General features: G+C 37.9%; 1 protein-coding gene and 1 pseudogene across 3 annotated transcripts; both read right to left on the bottom strand.

The window, feature by feature from the left end:
• Positions 1 to 880: 880 nt before the first annotated feature.
• On the bottom strand, positions 881 to 15,950 carry LOC146485423 (transcription factor 7-like 2). 3 transcript variants are annotated; one of them, XM_085103334.1, is made up of 7 exons: positions 15,656 to 15,950; positions 7,274 to 7,566; positions 6,254 to 6,454; positions 5,578 to 5,635; positions 2,852 to 3,005; positions 2,023 to 2,098; positions 881 to 1,519 (listed from the first exon to the last, which is right to left on the bottom strand). In XM_085103334.1, exons 1-7 carry the CDS (start codon positions 15,815 to 15,817, stop codon positions 1,360 to 1,362), a joined length of 1,104 nt encoding a protein of 367 aa, XP_084959460.1. In that variant the 5' UTR covers positions 15,818 to 15,950; the 3' UTR covers positions 881 to 1,359. The 3 variants fall into 3 exon arrangements, with proteins under 3 accessions (XP_084959460.1, XP_084959459.1, XP_084959458.1); XM_085103333.1 differs by having other exon boundaries at positions 5,431 to 5,635; positions 7,274 to 7,509; positions 15,656 to 15,949; XM_085103332.1 differs by having other exon boundaries at positions 5,431 to 5,635; positions 15,656 to 15,946.
• LOC146485424 (uncharacterized) lies at positions 9,717 to 10,935 on the bottom strand (annotated as a pseudogene).
• Positions 15,951 to 16,437: the final 487 nt, after the last annotated feature.

Below are 16,437 nucleotides of genomic sequence, written 5' to 3'. Positions count from 1 at the left end.
TGTTGACCTGCATTGGCAGCTTAAGCGCGGAAAAGGGTGATTAAAATGAGCACTGTAGGCATTCGCTCTATCTGCCATTTACTGTAAATGCACTTTTCTCTTAAAAAATGCTGCAGTCTAAGGAGTATGGCGCCAGGCATTCTGTTACTTTGTATTGCATGGTCCAAGACTAGCAGTGTCTTTTAAGAATGAAGACAAAGCAGGTGTATACTGACAAATTTCCATTACAACAGGGATGAAAGAGAGAGAGAGAGAGAGAGAGAGAGAGAGAGAGTGATGGCTTTGCCAAATACTTAAAATGCTGTTAAACAAACTTTTGAAATTATTTTAACATACATTAATTGCTGAAACAAAGAAGGAACCTATATACAGTATGCCATACTATGAACAACAGGCTCAGGCAATATTATTGTAGTTATAATAATATATAATGTAATTAGAACTACAATACTATTCTTACTGTTAAAATTATGATAATAATAATATTATAATCATCAATAATGATTAATAATTAATCAATAATGATTAATTATTAATCATTATTATCATAATTTAACTTGCAGTATATTTATAACACTATTATTAGTATTAACGGTGTTATATAGAACTAATTAATCATAGATTTCGAAACAGATTACTTGAGGATATCATTAAAATATTTCGCTTAGCAATGCAAGATCCTGATGTACTTAACCCTTTAAGCCCCAATAGCAACCATTTATCTTAAAGGGCTCGCGGCATAACCGGCCTACAGTGCATTTTAGACCCTGTTTTGTTGTTTAATTTCAGATTCACCTGACTTTATGCATGTGGTCTTAATGACCCCTTCAGGAAACATCGCCCCAATGTTTTATCCACTGTCTTGCATTTTGTTATGTACGTGATAAAAACAAAAATCTTGCCCAAATGTGCAATGCAACAGAAAAAACCAAAATATGGGGAAATGTTTCCTGAAGGAGTTGAACTATGCCACATACAAAATATCCAGTGGATATGATCTCAAATGACAAAAAGCGATCTAAAACCATTACAGGTTGGTCATGAGCAGAGCCCTTCAATATATCTCTTCAATAATATAACATGATCAATACTTGCTCAAACATGCACGTCACAAGATGAAAGGAAGTAATCCGTTAAGACATTTTTTTTATAAATTTGTTCAAAGTTTACATGCCTTGATGTTTAAACAAATTCTCCTCACTTGCACCAGGCGAAATACATGGAAAACATTGAGGGAAATATGTACAATTGATACTGGGGCTCAAAGGTTTAATAAGATGGCCTCACTGGTCAACTTTCTACTAAAATAGGCTCTGGATAATATTAAAATTTAATTTCTACAATAATCGATAATAAATGCTATGAAGTGGGTGTACTGGAATTCGTTGACGTAATCATTGTTGTATTGCTATCAATGTTAGCGTCAATATTTTCACTTTCTACAGTCCCTGCATCATTAGACGGAGACATGTCTTGCCCTCCTCCACCAGCTAAAAATCTGACGCACTTCTTTTTCCGCCTAATAAAAAAGAGAGAAGAAAAAAAGCTCTTAGGACTAACCGACGACAAATTGTATTTTTCTCTTAAGAAGTGCAATTAACATTTAGCAAGTCATTCCACCCCATTAAATTTCAAAATCCTTGATCACCCATGGTTATATTACTACAGAATCATACCTGTATGTTATCAAAGATCATCGCTACGGTCTGGCAATTCTCATGAATGCCATAGTAGTATCCATTTTAACTTCGCATGAAATGTTAGTAGTATCTTCTATTTCTGTGTCTTTTTTTTGAGGGTATCTAATTCTGTGAATTACTTTCAAGAAGGGTATTCAAGCATCCTTTGGGGCAGGGGCAATTTGGATGCCAAATTTTCAGTTTCTGGTTAAACGCCAGTACATTAACATGCTACCTGAAGATTTCTTGAAGCCCAAACCTGTTACGCTGTAACAGGGACTTTTTCATACATCACACGTAATAGAAAGAGGCTTATTGAAGTGTCTGAGAAATATTCCCTTACCGGCAAGGCTTGCACCATTCGTGTTGCCGGTCAAGACCATATCTTGCTCGACACTTTTTCGGATTCGTTATTTCTGCTAAAAAGAAGAAAATACAACCAAATTACACACAAAAAATATTTACATAAAATTTCTGTATAATAAACATGTATTTCAGGGGGTAGCATGTTTATGCAAGAACATGGCAAAAAAAAAAGGAGAGCAAAATACATGTAGCATTACAGATAATAATTATCTGTAATGCTACATGTATTATAATTATTATTATAACACATTTTGAAGCAACCTGTTGTTTTGAAATGAGAGTGTTGTAAACAACCAGAGGTCAGTGATTGAAAGAGAAAATCATGTGAAATAATTATTATTTAACATAATCGTCTCTTTCAATCTCAGATAACAATAAGCAGAAATAATTATTATTTCTGCTTATTATTAGCTGACGAGTTGGTCACTCTTTGCATGGTCATTTGCCACCTGCTTGCCTCTTCCGTCCTGTTGCATAAGCTCATTTAAAAATCATTGACAAATAAATGGGAGATAATGCCCTTTACACTCTTTGGATGAACACGGAGTTGTTATTCAATGTGTTGCAAAACTGCTGGGCAAACATGACAATGATGTGCTCAATAATTCTGTTGTCTACTCTTTACACTGCAGATATTCAGTGATATACATATTTCGTGTGTCAGAACTAGAGAGAAGAATTTGTAAACAAATAACAACCATCTTCAGATTTTCTGCAGTAACTTAATCAATAATAAAACAATTAATAAAAAGTTGCAGGACAATTATGTTTAAATACACGAAGCTGCAGTATTTAGAAATATTTACCTTGAGATTTGTCTCTCTTTCTCTTTTTCTTTTTCCCTTGTTGTGCATAATTATCTCTTGCACTCCACCCAGGATAGAGTTGCATGTGAAGGGCTCTTTCTTTCCGAGCCATTTCGTAATACTTGGCTTGCTCTTGTCTGTCGAGGGCATGCCACTAGAGAATAAAAAAAAAAAATGGCAAGTGTCATTCAATACTGCATGAAAGTAAAGAGAAGAAGTCTTGCGCATCATCTAAATAAAAGCTACCGACAGCTAGGTTCAGTATCCATAGTACACATAAAAAAAACCAAGTGTTATAACTAGTTAAACTTCCCTCTCATGCAGACAGACATCTTAGGACTGGTTCCATCAGTCTGATAGAGCTGTCCACTGCATTAAAGAGAGACAGGTTACAGAGGGATGATGCTTTAACCCTTTAATCCCTAACAGAGATCAGCATCAAATTTCTCTTTGTAATATCAATGCTTATTCAACCCCTGAGGTCATGAGAATTAACGATACGATCACCCAAGGTGAATTTTCTTGATATTTTAATAACTTCTCTCCAGTACTTTTACAAGAAAAGTATGGAACAAGATAGGAGAATTCGTTCTTTGATATTACGGGTTATTTAAAGGGTTAAGGATGTTAAGGTTGGTCTCTGTATGGTCACATCGTCCAGTTAGTGCTACTTTACTTTAATAAGTACTGTATGTATCTCCATGAAACCAACTGAAAGGTATTCCCAAATTGTCATTGAAAGTGTGTAAATTAACGGGCTGTGTGCCATACCATTGTTTGTTGACAAAGTTTGACATTTAACTTTCTGGATCCAGTTTTTCGAAGAGCGGATAACTTTATCCAGCTGATGAGTTACTATCCTGCAGATAAAATGTATCAATTGGAGTACATTTTATCTTCCAGATAGCAATTATCAACTAAATAAAAGTATCTGTTTTGTGACCAAATGGGGCCTAATGGCTAAATGAAATCAACTGGCCAATTGATCACAAAGCAACAACTGTGAGAGGCACTGAGAGTAGACTGACAAGAGTGAACATGCCACTTGGCAATGCTATACATGCCAACTTTTTCTGAGATATAGGCGTGATATTTTTATCCTGGGAGTGCTGGGATTTTTGAAGACAACACGATCATTTCCGAAGATTCCCGAAGGAGTCCGAAGTCTTCCGAAGTCTGTCGAAGGAGAAGTTATCGAGAAAATGCTTAGCCACAAGGACCGATGTTAGTTGATAAAATCAGGGCTATAGTTCTAAAATCGGAAAGTTTTGGACTGAGAAATTGGCCTGCAAGCGTGAGCCCGCGTGAGATCGAAGTTTTCAACCCGCAGGCGTGAGAGTTGGCAGGTATACAATGCCACCTCTCACAGCTCAAGATTACATTCTGGTTGGCAGTTGCAGTGGAAGCCATAAAAAAGTTGTAAAAAAAAAAAAAACTTCATAAAATTCTAAAGTAAACTTCATCAACTGCATGCAGCACTGTAAAGGTGATTACACTTCTGCATGCCACATGCTGTAAATATTATTTTTTTTAACCCTTTAAGCCCTAACAGTGATCAGCATAAAATTTCTCCTTGTGATATCAATGCTTATTCAATCCCTGAGACCATGAAAATTAAGGATATGATCACCCGAGGTGAATTTTCTTGATATTCTAATAACTTCTCCCTAGTATGGAGACAATATAGGAGAATTTCTTTGGTGATATTAGGGGTTAAAGAGTTAAAAGTGCTGGAGATATGGTATATATTATACAGTGTAGCTTCACTCTAGTGCAAGCCTTGTTGGTTGTATGGGTTATTACAGCTTTTGCTCTCTTCAAAAGAAAGAGAAAAGAAAAATGTTTAGAAAAATTCAGTCTGCCTTTAGTTTTTGGTAATGAAATTAAAAACTACTGCAGAACACGATTCAGTAATTATTGTCTTTGTCAACACTATCAGGGCATCTGTGCGTGAACTTGTCAAGACAATACATTGAAATCGATTGGGTACCGGGGTGCAAAAGTTTGGTTGGGTGTTGCTCAAACATCCATTTGCAAAATAAAGGCGATTTTGATTTGTCGATGCTTATTATGTGCACTCAAAATCAACTTTAGTCTTTTTCATTCTCAGACAAATTTTACTCATTGGCAAGTTTCAGTCAGTTTGAAAATCTCACCAAAGAGAATTTGGAGTTCACATTGTGGAACAAAAGTTTGCCTAACACACCACTAAACATTCAAAGTTTGGCGGCCAATAAAATAATTGTCACAAACGCGTTTTTGTAATATACCTGGCGAATAAATTGTAGCTGTTTTGGTGTCAGAGTTTACACTTGGACGCAACTGGTTGTATTCAATGATACAAGTTCAAACAGGCACAAACCAGTTGTGTCAGTCTGAAAGACCTGAGAGACACGTAGCACTCTCTACGAGATTTTTAGACTAAAAAACTCATAAAGTCGTTTGGTTACAAATGTATGAGGCAAAAGTCTGTCATAACCTTTTCAAAACAAAGTTCAGGCATGCAGCTTAAAGTGAGGTGCGTTTTTGGATGTGTATGCCATAATCATGTCCTACAGTAATCTGTAATTTGCCATTACCCTCTTTCCAAGTATCTGGTTGATTGCGGCGCTTTCTTTCAAAGTACACTCTGATACAACTTTAGATCTCATGTCCTTCATATACAACATGAATGCATTAAGAGGTTTCTTGACGTGGCCTTTCAAATGTCCATCATTTCCACTTACTGCGGGGTCCAGTCCTGCATGATTAGGCATCGCTGGGATACTTTGTGACGATAACAAGCTGGAAAAGTAAATTATATACCTCTTACTAACAAAGTTCAAGGTCCGTGCTGGAAGTTACAGGCCTCGCTGACTTATGACCCAAGCGAGAAGTGCACGAACAATAAATCAAAAGGAAAAAAACGAAGATCGGTAACTTACAGTACAGACCGAGAAAACAAGGTTTAGTAAGATATTCATTATATCTGGGGTTAATCAGGCACGTAGGAAAGGAAACTTCCAAATTTAGTGGGCCATTTACAGTGAAAAATGGCTTGCAAAATTGACATTATTACACCGTGTGTACTAACTGAGAGATATAATAAAATAATTCTTTCATTTAATAGGTTAAATTACAGGGATAATCCGGGAGTCTCCAGATTTTGAACTGTAACTCCCGGTCTCCAGATTTATGTCTGTAATCTCCAGATTTTGAGCCGTATCTTCTGGTCTCCAGAATTCTGTCTCTATTCTCCCGGATATTTGACGAGGTTTGCTATTTGTCGTAGACTCAACTTTGTGACAAAAAAATGGAAAATGTGTAGCGTCGTTTAATGTAGAGAAAGGGAGAGAAAAAGAGACGGAGTTTGATAGAGATTTCACAGTTCTACATTAAAACAACTAAAGAGTTCACTGCTACCTTCCTGCCCCACACACCGGAGGAGCACGGCTAATGACTGTTTGATTGGGTGGCGGTGGTGGACAGCAGGTTCCACGGGGGTCTGCTGTTATCGTTGGATGACTTAGTCTCTGGATGCCAGGTGACGTAGGTCCAACTTGGCTTGGATAATTTGATGGGTACTGGGATGATGGTGGACCAATAACTGACGAATGAGGTTGCCTAAAATGACAGAACTGGTCAGAGGTCTAATAGTACAATATTCACTCCCACTAGCTATGACACAGCTCCCTGAGTTGGCTTGAAAACTCAGTTGTAGAGCACTGCACCGGCATCGCAGAGGTCGTGGGTTTGAATACTGTTCAAGCCTGAATTTTTTTTAGCAACTGCTTAAAGGGGAAGTATCATGGGTTTTTTGACCTCTTTTGGTAAAAATGGTGAAATAAGACCTTCACATAGCTACAAAATAATTCTAGAACAACGAGAGGAGAGAAATCAAGTCAATTCTTGAAAGGAACAACTCGTACTCTGCTCTAGCGCATTTTGGAAACAAAAATACGAAAACTTGAAAAACATTAGCCTAATATTTTTCAAGTTTTAATCCATTCCGACCTCCTCTGTCTCTGGCCAGAGGCACTAATCAACAGTTTTATTGCACTGGGGTGATAATTTATAACAAAACTAGCCAATTATTTTTTGTTTCTGTTGTCAGACAAACATTTTTGGGTTTTGAAATGACATCATATTTTCGTGATACTTCCCCTTTAAGTTGCGTAGATAACTGTGAGGATCTTTCTTGTAATAATATGTTTCATTACAAATCAACATTATCAACATTGGGGGAAGGCACAGACAGACGTTAACAACAAATACAACTGTGGCTCTTTACTATCTATCTGTCTGTCTGTCTATCTAGCTATCTATCAACAGTATCTATCTAATTGTATGAGCACTTGATAGCCAATGTCACCGCGTTTGCATGCATTGCATGCCTATGTTTGAGCTCAGCCAGCAGGTAAGAAAGAAATCATGGTCACTTACCATAGGGGAGGTTCGTAATGATATCTTCTATCAGGTTTTACACCAGGATACATAGCATATTGATACTGAGGGGCGGTAGTGTAAGGATGATGATGCGCTGGATGGAAGATTCCCGCAGGCCTTGGGCCATGACCTCTGTGTAAACTATGTTTAATATCCTCTTGTGGAGTGTAAGACGGACCTCTTTGAGGGTATCCTGGATGAGCTGCTGAATTTAAATGTTCATTATAACGATCCTGAAATGAAAGCAATTGAGCAAATGGTGCTGAGCTGGCATCTGAAGGTTTTGAATCCTGCACAAATAAAATGAAAGTAACGTGATAAGTTGAAGAATGGCCGGTTTTCAGTGGGAAACAGGGATCTTGATATTCGGTTTAACAGGGTTGTAGTTGGTCGACCTACACATGTTTGCACATATCTCGACAAGTGCACGTGGTTTTATTTGCATACGACTGCAGGTAATGAACTTAACAGGGTAGTTTTTTGTACCCTGAAGACAGGAATGTTGAAACATCAGGGTTTGTTTTCAAGTTCCAGCACTTTATTTCGCAACTCCTTGTTACAGTAACCATTATTGTTTTAAGCCTGAGAAATCTAGCTTTCACCAACAACAACACAAAAAACAAAATCATAGCTTCTTTCTCCCATAAAAGGGCCATCATGGTATAATTTATTAGTTTCAAAATGCCTGATGGTACCTTTGTGGGGAGGGAAGGGATTTACTGGGCACTGTCTATTTAACCAACAAAATTTCTGTTTCATCTGGTTGAAATGATATATTACAGATGGGAAGGTGTGGACGAGGCCAAAGTTTTAGACTCCAAAAAAGCCGAGAAGCCAGACCAGAAAGTGAAACATTAAAGTCCCTTTTTGCTCCACATAGAAATAGTCAGTGCCTAAATTTTCTACTCCTGCCACTTCCAAAAATAAAGAATTAATGATTATCAGAAAATTTCTAACCGAAGTTAACCCTTTCCCGACCAAGAGTGCCATATGGCACAAGACGCAATTATGAGCTCAGTATTTGGTCAATTTGTGTGAAATTTGCACAACCAAAAGATCTTTGAAAGATCTATAAATTGAAGGCATAAAATCATGCCCCCCTCCTATATGAGACTTGATTTACCACCCCTCAAACTTTTGGATTTTTTTTCCTTTGTACGTTAAGGGTCCAGTTGATATCTTACAACAAGCAATGCACTGAGAGCTGGACATTAAGCTATAGTGTGTGTGCGGATGACGTCACAAAATTACTGGCGGCCATGTTGGAGGACTTACGTAATCAAAATGGCGACTGAAACAACAGGGAGTGAGCCTGTGATGCTCTCAAATTATAGCGAAAATCTTGAAGGCAAGGTAAAGTATAGGTATCTCGATAAAATTTCTGAGATTGGTATAGATCCGCTTCTCATCCCAGCTAAAACGTTGAGCGAGAAATGCCTTCCACCAGTTGAATCCATGGATTTAAAACTTACTTTTGTATCTTGTGCTCGATACTAGATTTATTCCAACGCACAATTTAAAGCTTACAGAAGCCTTCAAGCTTACAACCAGATGGTTAGTGGCTTCATTTCCAGTGTCCTTGGATGTATGATTAACAAGAGGTTTGTGGTGTTGGCCAAAGTAAGACATTCGCAGAGACTGAATGAACCACTAGTGCAATTGTGGATTATAACAAACGAATAAGGTACTGTGATGTCAGCACATTGTGCAGGGTGTATGGCTGGCCTGGGTGAGTGTTGCTCACATATAGCAAGTGTACTATTCTATCTTGAAGTTGTCACCAGACAAAACGAAAGGTTAGCGTGTATGCAGGTTAAGTGTGGCTGGATTTTGCCAAGTTATGTTGAAAAGGCTGATTACGCCAGAGTTAATGACATCAACTTTTCCTCAGCAAGAAAACTGAAGGCAGCCTGGAGAAGTCTTTAAACGATCTTAGTTTGTGCGGCAAGAATGATAACAGTGATCAATCCTCTACAGGGATAAAAGAATCACCTACAGTACAGGGGTCAGTGCAGCAACCAACTAAGGATGAACTTGAACAGTTGTACAGTTCTCTCAATGAATGCAAAGTCAAACCTGTTTGTCTAAGTTTAGTAGGAACATATGCAGATGAATTTATTTCAAAACGAGAGGGATACCATCTATCCGAGATTTATTTGATGAGAAATACATAAACCTTAATTATACTGAGCTACTAGAACAGTGCTACAAAGTTGAAATAAGCCTCACAAATGAGCGAATAGAAATGATTGAGAAAGAAACCATAAACCAAGCAAAAAGCAGTGCTTTCTATCATCACAGGGCTAGACGAATTGGTGCATCTCAATGGCATGCAGCATGTCACACTGATCCTGCACAGCCATCACAATCTCTTATCAAAACAATTTGTTATCCCGACGTGTTTAACTTCCCTTCTGCAGCTACAAGGCATGACTGCAAACATGAAGAGTTGGCAACAGTGGCAATCGCTGAATATGAAAAGCAGATGAAGGCAAAACATAACAACTTTAAAGCAGTCAAGTGTGGTACATTCATAAACAAAGATTACCCATTTTTGCATGCCACTCCCGATTTCATTTGTTCCTATGACTGTTGTGGCCTTGGGTTGGGTGAGGTTAAGTGTCCCTACTGCATTGATGCGAAAGAGTTTGACTCTTATGTCAAACGTGGCAATGTTTACAGTGATCTTGAGAGTTTTAAAATTTTCAACATGAATCTAAGTTTGTTGAAATTAGAAGATGTTTAAAATACCTTACAGCAATATTTCTGATATCTGATAAAATAAGGGACAATGTCAATCAGGACATTATAGCATTGCATTAATGTTATGACCCTAGAATTATGAGCATTATCAATTATTTTTTCAATAAGTATACCAAATTGAAATGCAAAGCCATGTTTAGTTCACTTACAAAGAGTGAGTTTTAGTCAAATGGTATGATTGGAGGGCACAGATTCACTAATGCAGAACATACCCTGATGATTCTATCAATCAAAGGGGTTTCCTTCTCTTCTTTTTTCCTGCATGTGAGGTAATCTGTAGGTAATGTACTTTGCAAAATAGTGTATTTTTGTCTCAAAACTCCAATCACCCTTTCCACGTGTATTCGTACGTTTGCAATTTTTCTTGTCTTCTCCACATCGATTGGATCTAACTGACTTTTCCCTTTGGTAAAAGCAGGGATATTTAAGCTTGCCTGGTAGTACCATACGCTTTCATGGACAGTGAACCCTCTGTCTGCAAGAACTAAGTCTCCAGGCAACAAGGTTTGTAAGGAAACCAGAGTTTTCAGTTACAAACTTATCTGATGCCCTACCACCCCATGCTTTACTGACAAATGAAATTGATCCTTGGGGGGTAAAGCCAATGAGCACCTTAACGGTGTTGTGGTGCTTATAATTAGAAAATGTTTGTGCCCTTGCCAGCAAATTGGTAGGCCTGTCAATGAAAATCTCAAAACAGTCGATAATCACAGTTGTTTTTAGACCAAATGCATCTATGAAACATTTCGGCATGGTTTTCTGAAGGTCTTTGCGCTCAGGCCACACTATCAAAGGAGACAAGCGAATATCCATTACCTCGATCCATGAATTGAAGACTCTTGAAACAACAAATCGAGATACACCAAACCGATAGGCGAGATCCTGGTGAGGTACGTTTAGCCTTAATTTCATAAGGACCATAATAAATTCTTGAAACTTGCTTAAGCGAGCACGGGAGAATTGCCTAGTTGCGTGAGGAGCAATAAAGGAAAATGTTTTTATCAAAATCTCGTATGAAGGCAATCCAGTGTAAAATTTGACCTTGTCATCATTACAAAAATACTCTTCATCATAAACTTGTCCTGGCGCCCCCTGCCGACCAGCTAGACAGGCAGATTCGTCTGTATTTGTGGCAACATGTTTTAATTTTAACTCTCTCATATCAGCTGTAACATCTTCGATGTCATCAATTAACGCTTCAACTGGCTCGCTAGCCTCCTTCAGTTTCATAACTTTCACTTTTTCCTTTTCTTCTCTTTCGGCTTTACGTTTTCTGCGCTCCTTGATTCTGGCACTACGCTCCAGATTAGCTTGTGATTTTGCTGTTTCGTCGATTGATTTTTTCTCGTGACCAAGGTGCACAGTTGGGATCCAATCGGGATTGAATCTATCCCAAAGTTGGGCTGCTCTGCCACTGATAAAATGTTTCCCACAAACTCTGTCGTTTTCTAAAATCTTTTCTGTCAAGTCATCTCTGCTGATTGCCGCTAACCAAAGAGTACGTCTTTCTGATGACAATCTTTCCGTTTGTTCTCCTTGGTTTGTTAAAACTTTCGGAACACGGCAAAACGCTACATTCGGACACTTGTCGCTTTTGTTCCCACAACCAACAATTAAAAAAAACGACGGCATTATATCAACAAGACCAATTCACACTCTAGTTTGATCGTTCGAAGGCTGCTTGCACTGAAACGCGCGTGGATCAAGGCAATTTTTCTCATAGAAACCATTTAATTCGAATAAAAAAATTCAGGCAGACAAATTGTAGCGTGCAATCAATGAACCGAGACAAATCACGCAGAGATACGCCGTGAGACTGGTAGATTTTACAATTTTTTGTCATGATTTCTTCACTCGTAGTCATGTCGAAAAATGAAAATGATCCCAATTTATAAGAAACTGTTGCACTAAAACCAATTTTTATTAGTTTCACCGATTTTCAACACCGGGATCATGTTTTCAAATTTAAAAGTAATCGGGCCGACAAAACAAAGTGAGCGGAATAATCGGTTTTAGAAATTGAAAAAAATAGGGCTCAAAAAATCGATATAAAGGGGCTTTGTGGTTGAAATATACCTTAAATGACAAAAGGGCACTGTAAATTAGCTACCTTTCCGATTTTAATTCACAAGGAAGGAAAGGAAAATGCGAGGTATATCTTGAAAGCACTTGCGATGCCCGCACTCTGAATGGTAAACACAGGGAAAACCCATCAAAGTGGTCCTCCAACATGGCGGACGGTAAATCAAGGGTCACGTGTCCGCACACACACTATAGTTTAGGGGGATACCCAGTATGTACAATGAATAAGAAAATTTTCAATGTTTTTCTTCTTTCGTTTTGGACTTTTCTCACTCTCATATGTGACCTCCTCCATCTCTGTGGGTGTGATTTATAGCACACTCCAGAAAATACCTTTTAAATGGTATATCACATGTGGTCTCCCAGTTCATAGTTAGCGATTTAGAAAAATTCGCCATTTCCCTCGGACGGGAAAGGGTTAAGTTCCCATAATTACTCATTTCAAACCCAAGAAAGGCCTTTATACCTTCCCATCTCTTAGCAGCCTGCTGGGACTTTTCAAACCAACTGTTCCTTTTACTGCACAAGAGAACTGGACATTTAACTAAAGAAACAAGCCTTCCTCTTAAGACAGGGTATTAATTGTTGGTAATTTCTGTCTTGCATAAAATAGTCTAAAACTTGCATTACAAACTTCTGAGAAAAGCTTTAATTTACTGTAACACATTGAGTTGTTACTGCTGTACAATATTAAGGGGAAACAAATTTAATAACAGGGAAAAGAAAACCTGTCAATTTTCAAAGAAACAAATGCAAAAATTAATTACTAACTATAATATCACAAATAACTTCCTGTTTTTTGTCAAGCAAGCTGAAAGCCGTACCCAAACGATTTCCCCTGCCATTTTATTTTTTTGGATTACATGCCAAGTTGCAAAGAGTGAGTCCTCAGTAGTCAAGTTTTAGCAGTTGACATCAAGCAAGAATTCTCTTACTTGACTGGATTGGAATTGAAATATTATTTTCGTTAACACCAAAAAATAAAAAAAAAACCTTTCCCAACATTCTTCATGCACTCTCGTGATCTGGCTGATCAAGTTTTTATCATGAATCTTTTTATTTTTTTGCTCCAAATTTGAAAATATAATTTATTTTACAACATGATTCTGGAGCAGGAAAGCAACACTTTCAATTGTTCTTAACACATGCTTGTTCACCTGCCTCAAAGTAACAACTGTAAATGCTTTATTTCATATCTTGTTTTAACTCTCTTAAAATCAGTGGGCATTCCTTTTTGATCCAATTCATTTAAGGGTTTCATTTCAATTAGAACATTTTCCACAAATAACAGTGAAGTCCAGGATTGCCAACCTTTGGTTTATAAGGTTAACAACTATTACATCACAGCAAAATTTTGTGCCCAGACTTAGACTGCCCAGGTGATTATAACTTTTGTACACCAAATTGCACTTTTTAATAACGCATTGGACAATACACATTAAGGTAATATCAAAGGCACTCCAAAAAATTACAGATTAATTTTGTCTAGCCTTCATTTATAGTTTGATGATATAGCCAGAATATAGTGCATTATTTTTAGATAAAAATTTCAGTATTACCGAGATGGTAGGAATTCCTTAAATGCACAGGAAAATGCATGAACAAAGTTCTGTATTAATTTTTACACATTTTGGTCAGAAGTTTATATGAAAAATTAAACAAAGTGTAAGCCAAAAAGGAAAGAGAAAACAATCTAGTGACCGTTAAACTAACTCATACACTAACAAGGCAACAAATGGTTGATGTTTCATCACTCCTTTAAAAAGGCAAACTCTGTACACGTTTGTACGATTTTAAACCCGATGCTCAAATTGATTTGCCATGTTGTTATGGACATCTGCCGCTGCAAATTAATTTACTGCTGAGAATGGACGAAAATTAATGGATGTGAAAGCGAATTGATTCATTTCAATACATCAAGAATTAAGGAAGTCAGCCATTTAAGCTAAGGGACTTCGGTCCTAAGCCTACAATGCAGTTCGCATATGGAGTGTTTCCCAGAAGCTTTAAAACTACTTGTCTTTAGAATGGAAAGCAGAAATGTCTTAGAAAACCTTTGCTACAAAAAAACCAAATGACATCTTGATCCGTTTGAAAAATAGACCACTGTCTTGGTGACTAGGCAATTACCTCTTAACACACTTTAGACAAGCAGGTTTTTGAGATGAAAATGCACATGGTAGCGTAAATTTGTTAATTTAAGCCGCGATTTGCCTTTTTTTACAAAAAAGAATGAAACAAACTACTTCTACGGTGCGAGAAAAAGGCAGCCATTTTCTCAAACTTTACACGAATTTTAGAAACCGGAAATGCGAAGTAAGAGTGTTTTTGACGCGTGTTTGCGCCAAAGTTTCCCGGGAAATCGAAAATTGAGTGAAATTCGGTTAGCGAGTAGTTTTCACGCGTCGAATTTACAAAGTCACGACAACCTTTCCCTCTGCGATTAATTCTCCTCTGTGGATGACAATTTTGTGGCCTTGAATTTCCACACCAGTGATTCAGGTAAACGACTCTCAGGACATTAAACAACAGACAAAAATATAAGCTTACCTCTAAATAGTAAATACAGTCTTGGGGACTTATCGTCTCGAAAGGTATCCAAACTTTACCGCGAAATTGAAAAGGACATGACTGTTTTGTAGACGGTTTGCGTAAAATTTTACGCGTGTTTTCTATAGTGCAGCGTGGAAAAAGCTTTGCTACCTTATTGCTACGATATTTCAATGAATGAAAAAAGCAACTATAACAAAGATGTGACGAAGTAGGTTCAACTTCAAATCGAGAGTTTTCTAAACAAGAACGAGTTCTGTTCACTGTCACCTCGAACTCGGTCGGCAAGCTTGCAACGCAAAACCAGAGCTCAGAGTAGTGAAATCCGATGCTATACTATAATTACAAGTGTTAAAAAGCCTTCATTTGCTATCTATCCCTCCGGTTGGCCGCTAGCTAGGGTTCAAAAGAAGCAAGCAACTAAGGGAAAAACCAACCAACTGATCAACGCCACCAGAGAGCGTTCAGCTTGAAATCCCCGGAACTTTTATCAGGCATTCTAGAGGAGACTATTTGCATCAAAACGCATTTATCCCCCGAAAATTCTCAAAAACCTAGACAATGTATATTTTTTTTCGAGGCCACTTGGGGTTAACCGTCGGCACCCTTTGATTATTTATACCGCGAAGCGAGAAATTTGAAAATCGGAACAAATAACATACTATGGAGAGAAACACGTTCGCGTAGTATGGAAACGATTCCGTATTAAGTATGGGAAACTCTGAGCTTTTACCAGGTTACAAGACGGAAAATTATGTCGGCATATTCCTTTCGGTAAAAAAATAAGAGTTTATTTACTATTTTCCCAAACAATATGATTCTGTACTGCTAGACTTTGAAGCTCGCCGCTTATAACCGACCAAGTTGCTTTGCTGCAAGAGCGCACCGCGAAGCATGAAAGAAGTCAAGGGAAGTTTGGAGAAACAATTATTCCCGGCACAATTCGTCCTGGTGTGAGAGTGAAAAATGGAAAAACCAACTCACCTCAGAATTTTCGGTCTCTTTTTTGATCAAGTCTGACTTAATATCGTTCACGAGGTCCAAGTGTGCACCGTTCTCGGTTTCTTCGCCGTCTTCTTGTTTATATTCTTTAACTTCGTCATCGGCTCCCAAATCCTCAGTGGAACTGTTCGGTAGTTGAGGCATTTTAGCCTCGTTTTCTGCGGAAAAACTCTCGAGTTTCGCTGCTAACGAATTTATTTCTAGTCCGCTGTGTTGTGTTGGTGTATATGAGCTTGTAGAGTCGGCGGCATCTCAAAAGGATAACTTCAAAGGACGCCGCCGGCATGATTGACAGTGATTAATCAGGCGATCAGTCAGAGGGACCAATGAAAAGTGAGAAGCGTTACAACGTCATCGTAATTATATTTCCTACATTCTTGATGCTCAGCCAGCCCATCTAAGCAAAGCAACAGCTTTTTCTCTGAGCGCCCTTAAAAAACCACGAGTGTTTCAAATGATATGGGCTAAGTTTTGAGAATTTTGATAAGAGAGGAAAAGCACTTTCTTAACAGCTCTCTATCTTAGACCGTTCAGAAAACTAGATCAGGTCCTCTTTCATTCAGTCAGTTTAATCTGCTTATTGCCTTGCCTAATGGCCCCCTCATAAAATGTTTACGCATGCTTTAAATATTGGTATGCTTAGCGAATTTTCTTTTCAAATAATTCACTGATTTTTTTCGCTGCAGACGTGAAAAGGAAATGGTTTTGCCCGCCCGATACTCCAAGAATATCGATTCCTATCCTTCCGAAGACGCCGGAACAAT

The sequence above is a fragment of the Pavona decussata genome, unplaced genomic scaffold (assembly GCF_977016875.1).
Source record: "Pavona decussata unplaced genomic scaffold, jaPavDecu1.1 SCAFFOLD_26, whole genome shotgun sequence".
Lineage (NCBI taxonomy): Eukaryota > Metazoa > Cnidaria > Anthozoa > Scleractinia > Agariciidae > Pavona > Pavona decussata.
Note: the sequence above shows the minus strand (reverse complement) of the source record. Positions and strands in the feature narration are given on the sequence as shown.

Coding starts and splice junctions, on each gene's coding strand:
- LOC146485423 (XM_085103332.1), bottom strand. CDS start 15,817: ATGCCTCAACTACCGAACAGTTCCACTGAGGATTTGGGAGCCGATGAC. Junction 7,567..15,655: donor AAGAGACCGAAAATTCTGAG/GTGAGTTGGTTT, acceptor TTATTTGTGCAG/GATTCAAAACCTTCAGATGC. Junction 6,455..7,273: donor CATTACGAACCTCCCCTATG/GTAAGTGACCAT, acceptor CTGTCATTTTAG/GCAACCTCATTCGTCAGTTA.